Source organism: Triticum aestivum, chromosome 7D (genome assembly GCF_018294505.1).
Source record: "Triticum aestivum cultivar Chinese Spring chromosome 7D, IWGSC CS RefSeq v2.1, whole genome shotgun sequence".
In the NCBI taxonomy this organism is placed as follows: domain Eukaryota; kingdom Viridiplantae; phylum Streptophyta; class Magnoliopsida; order Poales; family Poaceae; genus Triticum; species Triticum aestivum.
Window position 1 is genome coordinate 411,569,649 of NC_057814.1, and position 13,443 is coordinate 411,583,091.

The 13,443-nt window shown below is 40.8% G+C and overlaps 1 protein-coding gene across 1 annotated transcript; it reads right to left on the minus strand.

Moving 5' to 3' along the window:
* Positions 1 to 9,916: 9,916 nt before the first annotated feature.
* On the minus strand, positions 9,917 to 13,092 carry LOC123167633 (protein mago nashi homolog 2). Its single transcript, XM_044585466.1, has 3 exons — positions 12,762 to 13,092; positions 12,483 to 12,659; positions 9,917 to 10,182 (listed from the first exon to the last, which is right to left on the minus strand). The coding sequence occupies exons 1-3, from the start codon at positions 13,008 to 13,010 to the stop codon at positions 10,117 to 10,119; spliced, it is 492 nt and encodes a 163-aa protein (XP_044441401.1). The 5' UTR covers positions 13,011 to 13,092; the 3' UTR covers positions 9,917 to 10,116.
* Positions 13,093 to 13,443: the final 351 nt, after the last annotated feature.

A 13,443-nucleotide genomic window follows, 5' to 3' on the forward strand; every position in this document is an offset into this window, starting at 1 on the left:
CCTTTCAAACACTCCTTTATGCTTTGCAGAATAATTCTACATTATTTCCGATCAACAATATGTCATTTACATATACTTATCAGAAATGCTGTAGTGCTCCCACTCACTTTCTTGTAAATACAGGCTTCACCGCAAGTCTGTATAAAACTATATCCTTTGATCAACTTATCAAAGCGTATATTCCAACTCCGAGATGCTTGCACCAGTCCATAGATGGATCGCTGGAGCTTGCATATTTTGTTAGCACCTTTAGGATTGACAAAACCTTCTGGTTGCATCATATACAACTCTTCTTTAATAAATCCATTAAGGAATGCAGTTTTGTTTATCCATTTGTCAGATTTCATAAAATGCGGCAATTGCTAACATGATTCGGACAGCCTTAAGCATCGCTACGGGTGAGAAGGTCTCATCGTAGTCAATCCCTTGAACTTGTCGAAAACCTTTCACAACAAGTCGAGCTTTATAGACAGTAACATTACCGTCAGCGTCAGTCTTCTTCTTGAAGATCCATTTATTTTCAATGGCTTGCCGATCATCGGGCAAGTCAACCAAAGTCCATACTTTGTTCTCATACATGGATCCCATCTCGGATTTCATGGCCTCAAGCCATTTTGCGGAATTTGGGCTCACCATTGCTTCTTCATAGTTCGTAGGTTCATCATGGTCTAGTAACATAACCTCCAGAACAGGATTACCGTACCACTCTGGTGCGGATCTTACTCTGGTTGACCTACGAGGTTCAGTAATAACTTGATCTGAAGTTTCATGATCATCATCATTAACTTCCTCACTAATTGGTATAGGCGTCACAGAAACTGGTTTCTGCGATGAACTACTTTCCAATAAGGGAGCAGGTACAATTACCTCATCAAGTTCTACTTTCCTCCCACTCACTTCTTTCGAGAGAAACTCCTTCTCTAGAAAGGATCCATTTTTAGCAACGAATGTCTTGCCTTCGGATCTGTGATAGAAGGTGTACCCAACTGTCTCCTTTGGGTATCCTATGAAGACACATTTTTCCGATTTAGGTTTGAGCTTATCAGGATGAAACTTTTTCACATAAGCATCGCAACCCCAAACTTTAAGAAACGACAACTTTGGTTTCTTGCCAAACCACAGTTCATAAGATGTCGTCTCAACGGATTTAGATGGTACCCTAGTTAACGTGAATGCAGCTGTCTCTAATGCATAACCCCAAAACGATAGTGGTAGATCGGTAAGAGACATCATATATCACACCATATCTAATAAAGTACGGTTACGATGTTCGGACACACCATTACACTTTGGTGTTCCAGGTGGCGTGAATAGTGAAACTATTTCACATTGTTTTAACTGAAGGCCAAACTCGTAACTCAAATACTCTTCTCCACGATCAGATCGTAGAAACTTTATTTTTTTGTTACGATGATTTTCCACTTCACTCTGAAATTATATGAACTTTTCAAATGTTTCAGACTTCTGTTTCATTAAGTAGATATACCCATATCTGCTCAAATCATCTGTGAAGGTCAGAAAATAATGATACCTGCTATGAGCCTCAATATTCATCGGACCACATACATCTGTATGTATGATTTCCAACAAATCTGTTGCTCTCTCCATAGTTCCGGAGAACGGCGTTTTAGTCATCTTGCCCATGAGGCACGGTTCGCAAGCATCAAGTGATTCATAATCAAGTGATTCCAAAATCCCATCAGTATGGAGTTTCCCCATGCGCTTTACACCAATATGACCTAAACGGCAGTGCCACAAATAAGTTGCACTATCATTATTAACTTTGCATCTTTTGGCTTCATTATTATGAATATGTGTATCACTACGATCGAGATCCAACAAACCATTTTATTGGGTGTATGACCATAGAAGGTTTTATTCATGTAAACAGAACAACAATTATTCTCTAATTTAAATGAATAACCGTATTGCAACAAACATGATCAAATCATATTCATGCTCAACGCAAACACCAAATAACACTTATTTAGTTTCAACACTAATCCCGAAAGTATAGGGAGTGTGCGATGATGATCATATCAATCTTGGAACTACTTCCAACACACATCGTCACCTCGCCTTTTACTAGTCTCTGTTTATTCTGCAACTCCCGTTTCGAGTTACTACTCTTAGCAACTGAACCAGTATCAAATACCGAGGGGTTGCTATAAACACTAGTAAAGTACACATCAATAACATGTATATCCAATATACCTTTGTTCACTTTGCCATCCTTCTTATCCACCAAATAGTTGGGGTAGTTCCGCTTCCAGTGACCAGTCCCTTTGCAGTAGAAGCACTTAGTCTCAGGCTTAGGACCAGACTTAGGCTTCTTCACTTGAGCAGCAACTTGCTTGCCGTTCTTCTTGAAGTTCCCCTTCTTCCCTTTGCCCTTTTCTTGAAACTAGTGGTCTCGTCAACCATCAACACTTGATGTTTTTCTTGATTTCTACCTTCGTCGATTTCAGCATCACGAAGAGCTCGGGAATTACTTTCGTCATCCCTTGCATACTATAGTTCATCATGAAGTTCTACTAACTTGGTGATGGTGACTAGAGAATTCTGTCAATCACTATTTTATCTGGAAGATTAACTCCCACTTGATTCAAGCGATTGTAGTACCCAGACAATCTGAGCACATGCTCACTGCTTGAGCTATTCTCCTCCATCTTTTAGCTATAGAACTTGTTGGAGACTTCATATCTCTCAACTCGGGTATTTGCTTGAAATATTAACTTCAACTCCTGGAACATCTCATATGGTCCATGACGTTCAAAACGTCTTTGAAGTCCCGATTCTAAGCCGTTAAGCATGGTGCATTAAACTATCAAGTAGTCATCATATTGAGCTAGCCAAACGTTCATAACGTCTGCATCTGCTCCTGCAATAGGTCTGTCACCTAGCGGTGCATCAAGGACATAATTTTTCTGTGCAGCAATGAGGATAATCCTCAGATCACGGATCCAATCCGCATCTTTGCTACTAACATCTTTCAACATAATTTTTCTCTAGGAACATATCAAAAATAAACACAGGGAAGCAACAACGCGAGCTATTGATCTACAACATAATTTGCAAAATACTATCAGGACTAAGTTCATGATAATTTAAGTTCAATTAATCATATTACTTAAGAACTCCCACTTAGATAGACATCCCTCTAATCCTCTAAGTGATCACGTGATCCATATCAACTAAACCATGTCCGATCATCACGTGAGATGGAGTAGTTTCAATGGTGAACATCACTATGTTGATCATATCTACTATATGATTCACGCTCGACCTTTCGGTCTCCGTGTTCCGAGGCCATATCTGCATATGCTAGGCTCGTCAAGTTTAACCTGAGTATTCCGCGTGTGCAACTGTTTTGCACCCGTTGTATTTGAACGTAGAGCCTATCACACCCGATCATCACGTGGTGTCTCAGCACGAAGAACTTTCGCAACGGTGCATACTCAGGGAGAACACTTTTATCTTGAAATTTTAGTGAGAGATCATCTTATAATGCTACCGTCAATCAAAGCAAGATAAGATGCATAAAAGATAAACATCACATGCAATCAATATAAGTGATATGATATGGCCATCATCATCTTGTGCTTGTGATCTCCATCTCTGAAGCACCGTCATGATCACCATCGTCACCGGCGCGACACCTTGATCTCCATCGTAGCATCGTTGTCGTCTCGCCAACTATTGCTTTTACGACTATCGCTACCGCTTAGTGATAAAGTAAAACAATTACATGGCGATTGCATTGCATACAATAAAGCGACAACCATATGGCTCCTGCCAGTTGCCGATAACTCGGTTACAAAACATGATCATCTCATACAATAAAATATAGCATCATGTCTTGACCATATCACATCACAACATGCCCTGCAAAAACAAGTTAGACGTCCTCTACTTTGTTGTTGCAAGTTTTACGTGGCTGCTACGGGCTTAGCAAGAACCGTTCTTACCTACGCATCAAAACCACAACGATAGTTTGTCAAGTTGGTGCTGTTTTAACCTTCGCAAGGACCGGGCGTAGCCACACTCGGTTCAACTAAAGTGAGAGAGACAGACACCCGCCAGTCACCTTTAAGCAACGAGTGCTCGCAACGGTGAAACCAGTCTCGCGTAAGCGTATGCGTAATGTCGGTCCGGGCCGCTTCATCTCACAATACCGCTGAACCAAAGTATGACATGCTGGTAAGCAGTATGACTTATATCGCCCACAACTCACTTGTGTTCTACTCGTGCATAACATCAACGCATAAAACCTGGCTCGGATGCCACTGTTGGGGAACGTAGTAATTTCAAAAAAATTCCTACGCACACGCAAGATCATGGTGATGCATAGCAACGAGAGGGGAGAGTGTTGTCCACGTACCCTCGTAGACCGAAAGCGGAAGCGTTAACACAACGCGGTTGATGTAGTCGTACGTCTTCACGATCCGACCGATCAAGTACCGAACGTACGGCACCTCCGAGTTCAGCACGCGTTCAGCTCGATGACGTCCCTCGAACTCCGATCCAGCCGAGTGTTGAGGGAGAGTTTCGTCAGCACGACGGCGTGGTGACAATGATGATGTTCTACCGACGCAGGGCTTCGCCTAAGCACCGCTACGATATTATCGAGGTGTAATATGGTGGAGGGGGGCACCGCACACGGCTAAGAGATCAATGATCAATTGTTGTCTTTATGGGGTGCCCCCTGCCCCCGTATATAAAGGAGCAAGGGGGAGGCCGCCGGCCAAGGAGGAGGGCGCGCCAAGGGGGAGTCCTACTCCCACCGGGAGTAGGACTCCTCCTTTCCTTGTTGGAATAGGAGAAGGGAAGGGAGAAGGAGAAAGAAGGAAGGGGGCGCCCCCCTCCCTAGTCCAATTCGGACTAGTCCATGGGGAGGGGTGCGGCCACCCTTTGGGGCCTTTCTCTCCTTTCCCGTATGGCCCATTAAGGCCCAATACGAATTCCCGTAACTCTCCGGTACTCCGAAAAATACCCGAATCACTCGGAACCTTTCCGAAGTCCGAATATAGTCGTCCAATATATCGATCTTTACGTCTCGGCCATTTCGAGACTCCTCGTCATGTCCCCGATCTCATCCGGGACTCCGAACTCCTTCGATACATCAAAACACATAAACTCATAATATAACCGTCATCGTAACGTTAAGCGTGCGGACTCTACGGGTTCGAGAACTATGTAGACATGACCGAGACACCACTCCGGTCAATAACCAATAGCGGAACCTGGATGCTCATATTGGCTCCCACATATTCTACGAAGATCTTTATCGGTCAGACCGCATAACAACATACGTTGTTCCCTTTGTCATCGGTATGTTACTTGCCCGAGATTCGATCGTCGGTATCTCAATACCTAGTTCAATCTCGTTACCGGCAAGTCTCTTTACTCGTTCCGTAATACATCATCCCGCAACTAGCTCATTTGTTGTAATGCTTGCAAGGCTTATAGTGATGTGCATTACCGAGTGGGCCCTGAGACACCTCTCCGATAATCGGAGTGACAAATCCTAATCTCGAAATACGCCAACCCAACAAGTACCTTCGGAGACACCTGTAGAGCACCTTTATAATCACCCAGTTACGTTGTGACGTTTGGTAGCACACAAAGTGTTCCTCCGGTAAACGGGAGTTGCATAATCTCATAGTCATAGGAACATGTATAAGTCATGAAGAAAGCAATAGCAACATACTAAACGATCGAGTGCTAAGCTAACGGAATGGGTCAAGTCAATCACATCATTCTCCTAATGATGTGATCCCGTTAATCAAATGACAACTCATGTCTATGGCTAGGAAACATAACCATCTTTGATCAACGAGCTAGTCAAGTAGAGGCATACTAGTGACACTCTGTTTGTCTATGTATTCACACATGTATCAAGTTTCCGGTTAATACAATTCTAGCATGAATAATAAACATTTATCATGATATAAGGAAATAAATAATAACTTTATTATTGCCTCTAGGGCATTTTTCCTTCAAATATGCCTTACAGACACAAACGGAGTATTATAAAGAGTGAGCTTCGATCGGTTGGAAATGTGAACTTGAGGATGGTGCAAAACTAAATTTTATTGATGACATATGTTGAATTCTGGTACTTGATCGTGTTTATTTGGGAAGTCGAATACTTCATGGAGCATCACTTTTTTTTTTCAATTTTCATAATAGTTAGATATCTGAAGTTCCCAGAAATATCACCTAAAATTAGATCACTTAGTAATATAGATCGGAAGGAGTAACTTTTTGTGAATCAAATGTATATAGACACGTTTTAAATGTGTTTATTCACTCATTTCAGTCTATATGTAGTCAATATTGAAATATCGAAAACATCTTATATTTGTGAACAGAGAGAGTAGTGGTCAGACCGTGCAATGTTAGCAAGATATATTTATCTATATACCTCCTACTCCCAAAATATAGGACATATTTTGTGTCGTTAAGACAAGTCTTTCTCTAACGTTTGCATCGTTAATAAGTGGCTTGCATGGTATATAATCATAATTGTAAGAACTCATTTTGAGAACGAATCTAATGACATCAGTTTCATGTCATGTAAACGGTATATTGTTAAAGCATTTGTTGGTTAAAACCTTGTATTTATAGATACATAAAATGTCTACAATTTTAAATGGCATGAGTATTATATATAACGAGGCTGGCCTACAAGGATGGCTGTTGTGGTGGTGAAAAATTAAATTTCTGAAAATCGTCATGGCTTGAAGGCATAAGACCAAGAGATATAGTGCCGGTAGCGGAGCTAGGATGAACGCACGTCAGAGGCAAGCCCGTATAGCTAAACTAGCTACAGTGCGCTACATAGTGCCAAATAGTTTTGAAATATCCAAGAAGAAGAATTGCATAGGTAACTAAATGTGTCATACAAGAAAATTGTGGTTTGGGAACCTTGGGAATTTCCAAAATACTTCCTCTGTCCTAAAATATAGTGCATATTACATTTTTTAAAATTCATACTTTGTTTAGAGAAAAGGTTATCAACATCTAGAATACCAAATCAAATGCCATTAGATTCATGATGGAATATATTTTCCTATGATATATATTTGGTATTGTACATATAGTTAGTTTTCTCTATAAAGTTGATCAATTTTTGTAAAACTTGACTTTTGCGGAAATCGATTGATTGTGAATACGGATCATCTTGTCTGACATAGATGACCTAATCAGAGGAAGCTAGCACCCGCTCTACACATGTCGGTGCACTCTTTAGAATATGAAATGGCGTTCAAATCAATGGCTACCATCCAAGCTCACTGGAAAGGGCTCAATCTGTCACTCAATGGTGGCCAGTCGCCATTAACAATAGGCCTATGCATAGAAAGCGATCCTCTCTTATCATGTCTGCCTTCGCGGAAATGTTTGTCCTCTGGGAAATTTGGAGTGAAGGGCTCGATGTAGCCTAGGATCCATTTCACTTTATTGGTGCCCTAACCCTTGTTGTATGGAAAACAAAGTACCCCACAAAAAAGAGGCCTACCCAACTAATTGGCCATTGCACTGAATGCTATAAAAGCTAGACGACACCCCGTGTGTAGCCGCAAACTGGAAATCTATTTTCTAAATATTGTCTAGAATACAAATTCCATTCTTATGATTTAAACTATGCCATAAATTTTTGCATAAGAAAAGAAAACTTGACACGAAAAGTTTGCATGTTAAAATTAAATGCAATATGATTTAAAACCCACTTAAAATGCACTAATGCATGTTAAGCGGTAGAGAGATTCTCAAGCCTAATCGGACGGATGCTAAATTTGATGATGTGGAAGCACACATGCGTGGAAAAATAGCTATTTAATGACTTGCAGGTGGAGTTTGTCTATAAAAGATATATAGATACGAAAATTCTGAATGGTGGACGGGCTCCATGGAGACTGGTTAAAAAAAATATCAAAAATCAAACTTTTATGTTTCAAAAAATTCTGAAAAAATACACATATACCTAGAGGTATAATGTACATGCGCATAAAATTTCATGATGAAATACTTTGAAATGAGGGATGTGCAAAAAAAACTATGGCTGTTGAACACATGTACTGTTCATTGCTCAATGTTCATGATTTTGTCTTTTTGTACAGGTCGCAATTCAAAGTATTTCATCGTGAAATTTTACACACATATACATTACATCCTTACGCACATGTATTGCTTTTTCAGAATTTTTTGAAACTGAAAAGTTTGAATTTTCAATTTTTCAAAATTTCGGCCTCCTCGGAGCTCAGTCACCAAAACGCCCTACTCATATAGATACACTTACCATTGCACTGAAAAAAATACTGGCCATTACACTGAAGAAGAAAAACTGGCCACTGCACTGCACAGCAAGGCGAAAAGGTTGATTTTTTGGCTAAAAGGTAAATAAATATGTGGTACCAGGTAATGATGGTTGGTAAAATTCATATAGCACATGGAAGATAAGACTGTTTGGACCAATGCGATGATGAATCTTTTCTGTTTGGACCATTTGGATTTTGGAGGAAAGGAAAGCAGGAGTGAAGTAACATGCTCATGCTGAATTTATCATGGAGTGGGGATAAAACTGAAAAGCAACAAAGCATGTTTGTCCCACGCTGTTTCCTTCTTTACTGGGTGCACCCGAATCAGGGGGTTCGAATTCACAACTTGCTATTTCTGTATCTTTTTCTTTTCTCCTCCTTACTGGTAATGACCCTCATTTTTCTCTTCCAAGTTACTACCTCCGTTCCAAAATGCTTGAAGTTCTAGGTTTTGTTATAAGTCTACCTTTTAAAGTTTGACCGAGTTCGTAGAAAAATATGCCAATATCTACAATACCAAATTAGCTTCATGAGATTCATCATAACATGTTTTTCCATGATATATGTATTTGATGTTGTACTCCCCCCATTCCCTAATTCTTGCCGTGGTTTTTTTATAGAATGGAGAGAGCAGCTATTAACAATTCTTTCTATAAAATTGATCAAATTTAAAGAGGTTTGACTTAGGACAAAACTAGAACTTAAAGTATTTTGGAATGGAGGGAGTACTATGGTTTTTGCATTTCCCTCTCAACTCAAATCTCCTGTTATCCACTACTACAAAAGTTTACTCTTTCCAATAGAGTGAGGAAAGGCCACAATACTGGCATGCTTGGATCTGATGGAGAACATAATCATGTTCATGAGACTCTTCTTATGTAACAAGATCTAACCTCCTTTTGCGCCATATTCATCTTTACTTGTTAACCGCTACTAGAAATGTTTACCATTTTCACGAGAGGGTAAATGCTATAATAGGGGCATGCCTGCATCTGATGGGAGAACATAATCACGTTCATGTAATAAGATCTGACCTCCTTTTGCATGAAAGGAGGTAGCCTATGTCGTTGCGAAAGCCAAAAGAAGGCTTGCTGGCCACCAAACAGTGCTCCGTAGATGCCACTAATCCACACTAAAGATGGAGCCTTTAATCACAGGCTAAAGATGAAGTTCCATAGGCCCAATGGAGCCTTTAATCACACTGTTCTGCTTTGCAAAATAAAGGATCCAAAAGGAGCCTTTAATCACCTTGGGTATCTTTTACTAGTCAGTTTTGCCAGCACACAGGTGCACAACTCATGAAAGAATCTGTAGATGCCAAAACCTTTATCTCCAATGCCACTTGGTGATCTCTTTTATTTGTCAGTTTTGCTAGCACAAATGCACAAGTCATGATTCATAAAAGAATATTTAAAAATCAAAAGAGTTACCCTCATGCTGCATCCATGAAAATGGAAAGAGCGGCCACCCCAACGGTTTGGCCAACAGACATGCAAACTAGTTATGGACGGTCAAGAAGGCAGCACAGGCCTTTGATCATAAACAAGAAGTGGTGGTAAAAGGTGCTACTGCACTGATAAAAAAAAGGTGCGAGATTGTAAAACAAACATGCATAAATATCAATGAGCACTCGAAGCTTGCACAATCCAATAACCTCAGGTGATGCCAAAAGGGATCACCCACAGTGTTCCACGCACACCCAACCGCATCAGAAGCAACTCATGGCATATTACATAAGTACAGAATTCTCTAACACTCGCAGTACCATAACACAACCGGGAAAACCCAACATAGCTCAAAGCTGAATAGGCTTGATCTTAAAGTGGAGGTTGATAAGTGAAAACACGAAACATTTAAGGTCCTGCAAACAAAAACATCCACAAATGTCAGGAATAGTTCAGTTACAGGCATACAGTATTGTGAAAAAACAAAATACTAGTTATCCTCAGAACAGTTTAAACTAATTAGTCCATTTGCCTTGGTGGGGTTAAGAGCAGCAGCTAATTATGCGGTTTTGTGCCCCACTTTAAACTTTTTAACTATAATGCACATGCCACTAACAGTTCCTTAATGTGCCTAGGAAATAATTAACACATGGTCTCTCATGACAGTTGTCCACTAAGCAAACCTAACAGAAGACTAAGGATCTATGGTACAGAAGAGGTTGGATATTTTAATTAGGTAGAAGAACCAATTTAAGAATGTCATCAGAAATAAGGCAAAATGGACATGTTATCTTTTTCCACTAACACACCCCATCACATAGAAGGTTTTCAGTTTTTCCGTATGGTATCATACAGTCAACTTGAGATGCAATTAATCACCTAATTCACTAAACAATAGGTCACAAAAATAGTAAAATAGAACATGCAACAAACAATAATTTTTCTCCTGTTATTTTTTTTTAAACAGAAGGCCTCTCGGCCCAACTTTATAGAGAAGGCAAATATGCTGAGGTTACCAGTTTAAAAATGAAGCACAGAAAACTAAAAGAAATTAGCATCATATCTAGTTATTACAATACATACTGGGCAACAGATACTAAAGCGAGCTTCAGAGCAGGTAGCTAACGGCCAGAGGTGACCACCTAACCAACATCAGCCTCGAACAATTTTTTTAACCTTATTATGAACTCAGTCAAGTCTTATTATAAGGTGTAAACCGTACAGAACTTGCAAAATCTCCAAGGGACCCTGATGCATCCATCGATTATACTGATGTATAGCAATATCATGTTTTCTGTGTTTACATCTAGATAGTCAGTCTGGTTAGGAACTCTAAACTGATTGTGTTCAAAACGGCTACTGATATTAGTAACAAACAAAACCTCCATCTTTGTTTCACACTGTCCACACATAGTTTTCAAGATCTCAGGTAGTGAAAGCAGGAGATATATTACAAACATGTTGATGTTGATTAACAGAGCAACCAAAAAAGGCTAACAAAGATGCAGATTATTGACAGTTAATAGAAACCATACCACAAAATATGCTCAGTAAAACAGCTAGCCCTTTAAGTTTTATAAGCAAACCACATTGTTCCAGATCTTTAGTTGCAAAATTAAATCCACATTAAACAACAGAGCCAATTTACTATTACTATGTCATGTACTGAGTGCTCTTACTTTAGCAATAAAAAATAATTGGGGGGGGGGGGTGGGGGGATCTACTCTTGGTTCAGTTACTGTTCCAGAAACGATATGTGACAGCTCTACAGAGCACAACTGAAAGAGTGGAGAATGATATTCTTGGTGACGTAAAAGAAGTATATGGCTCATCCAAGAACAGCCAACATTTCTGTGTAGTGCTAGACAAAGTATGGTCTAAAACAGAAGATCATACTGGTGTACAGACTAGTGGGGCTATTGCTCCAGAAACAATATGCTAATTATGGAGGAACAGTCCACTCTTGTCTCCTTTTCTGTTCATTTGTCTTTTTGTGGTTTCCATATAATTGCAGTTTTTCTTCCTTAGACCACATCCTTACAGGTACAGGTTGTGCGGAGTAGAGTGAAAGGTTCAGAATAAGAACAGATGTTGACCTCTTGAAGTCATGTTATATTTGCTGACCTTCTTTTGTTTCGAGTTTTTAGCTTGGTCACTTGTAAACACTACATACCAAAAGGTGGATGTGATATGGTATATATTGTTTTGCTTCCTTTAGATGTCAGGTATGCTAGGTTCCTATGGGGTATTCAAACATTAATCAATCATATTAGCATGTTTTGTAAGAAATTGGTTCTTGCTTGGTTAGTAGAGGATGAAGAAGAAGACAATCTGACATCTTGTTAACCATTGACTCGTCGTTTATCTCAAAAAATCATGAAGGCGTGGCAATACCGCAATAACCACCTCACAGTCAGTAGATTACTTTGAGCTAATTAAGTTCCATTCTACTATTAAATCAGGTATATTACAAATGAGTTTAGCACAAGGAATACTCAGACTCAGTCACCCATGGGAAAAGGCAAAGTCTTCCCAGTTTGTACAAAGCAACGAATACCCCTAGAGAAACATTTGAGTTTCTACCACTAAGGGCTCTAGATACGCGACCAAGTGAGTAAGACTAATGTTCAGTTAAGCTATGTTCCAACGGAAAGCTCACACTAAGACATGACCCAATATGTGCAATGGTGATTGGGAAAGAATGCGAATGGATTACCTGGACGAGGTAGTAGAAGATGCGGAGGCCCTCCGGGTCCTTGCTGGTCTGGACATCAACGAGGGAGCCGATCTTGGAGGTGGTGAAGGAGATGTGCTCGTTGCCCATGACAATCTCGAGCTCCTGCCTGCCGACGCGGTCGGGCTCCGGCCAGTTGCTGTCGTCCTCCTTCATTATCTGTCAATCCAGCAGAGATTGGCCCATCACCGTCGGCACAAAACCCTAACCCTAGGTCTCTGTTCGTGACTAGAAAAGGAGGAACGCGGGGTACAAACAAACCTCCGAGTCCTGGATGATCCTCCTGGCCTCGCGGAGCACGGAGGGGGAGACGAAGACCTCCTTGCGGATCATGGTGTCATTCTTGTAGTTGGAGTTGTTGGCGTAGCGGAGCTTGCCGTCGGGGCGGAACTCGAACTCGAGGAACTCGTGCCCGAACTTGCCCTTGTGCCCCACGTAGTACCGCAGGTAGAACTCGGCCCCACCTGCCTCCTCGCCGGCTCCGTTGCCCGCGCCGCCGACCGCCGCCATGGTTTTCTCTCTCTTCGTGGGGGCGGAGAGGTTGCAGCGCCGCTATTCGTCGTGCTCGGCACTTCGTCTGAACCTTGGGACGTTTACTGGACCTACCCTTTCTGTTTATTCTTCCTTCTTTGGGCCGCCGTCTTCAAATTTGGGCCCATAGACGGCCTGCAATAGGCGCGAGTTTGTCTAAAAAAACTGCACCTCGTTTTTCATTACCCTTCAAACTTTTCGTAAAAAAAAAATTACCCCTCAAACAAAACACCCAAAAAAAAACTCATCGCTTTCATTGCCCCTTTCCTTTGTTCTGTGACTCGGTTTGAGCCTATCACACAGATGGCACAGGCTGCACCTCACTTATCCACACAAAGGATTTCACAGGCCAAAGTACCAATGGTGGGATTAACAATTTATCCCCTTAAAAGAAAACAGTTGCATCAATTTA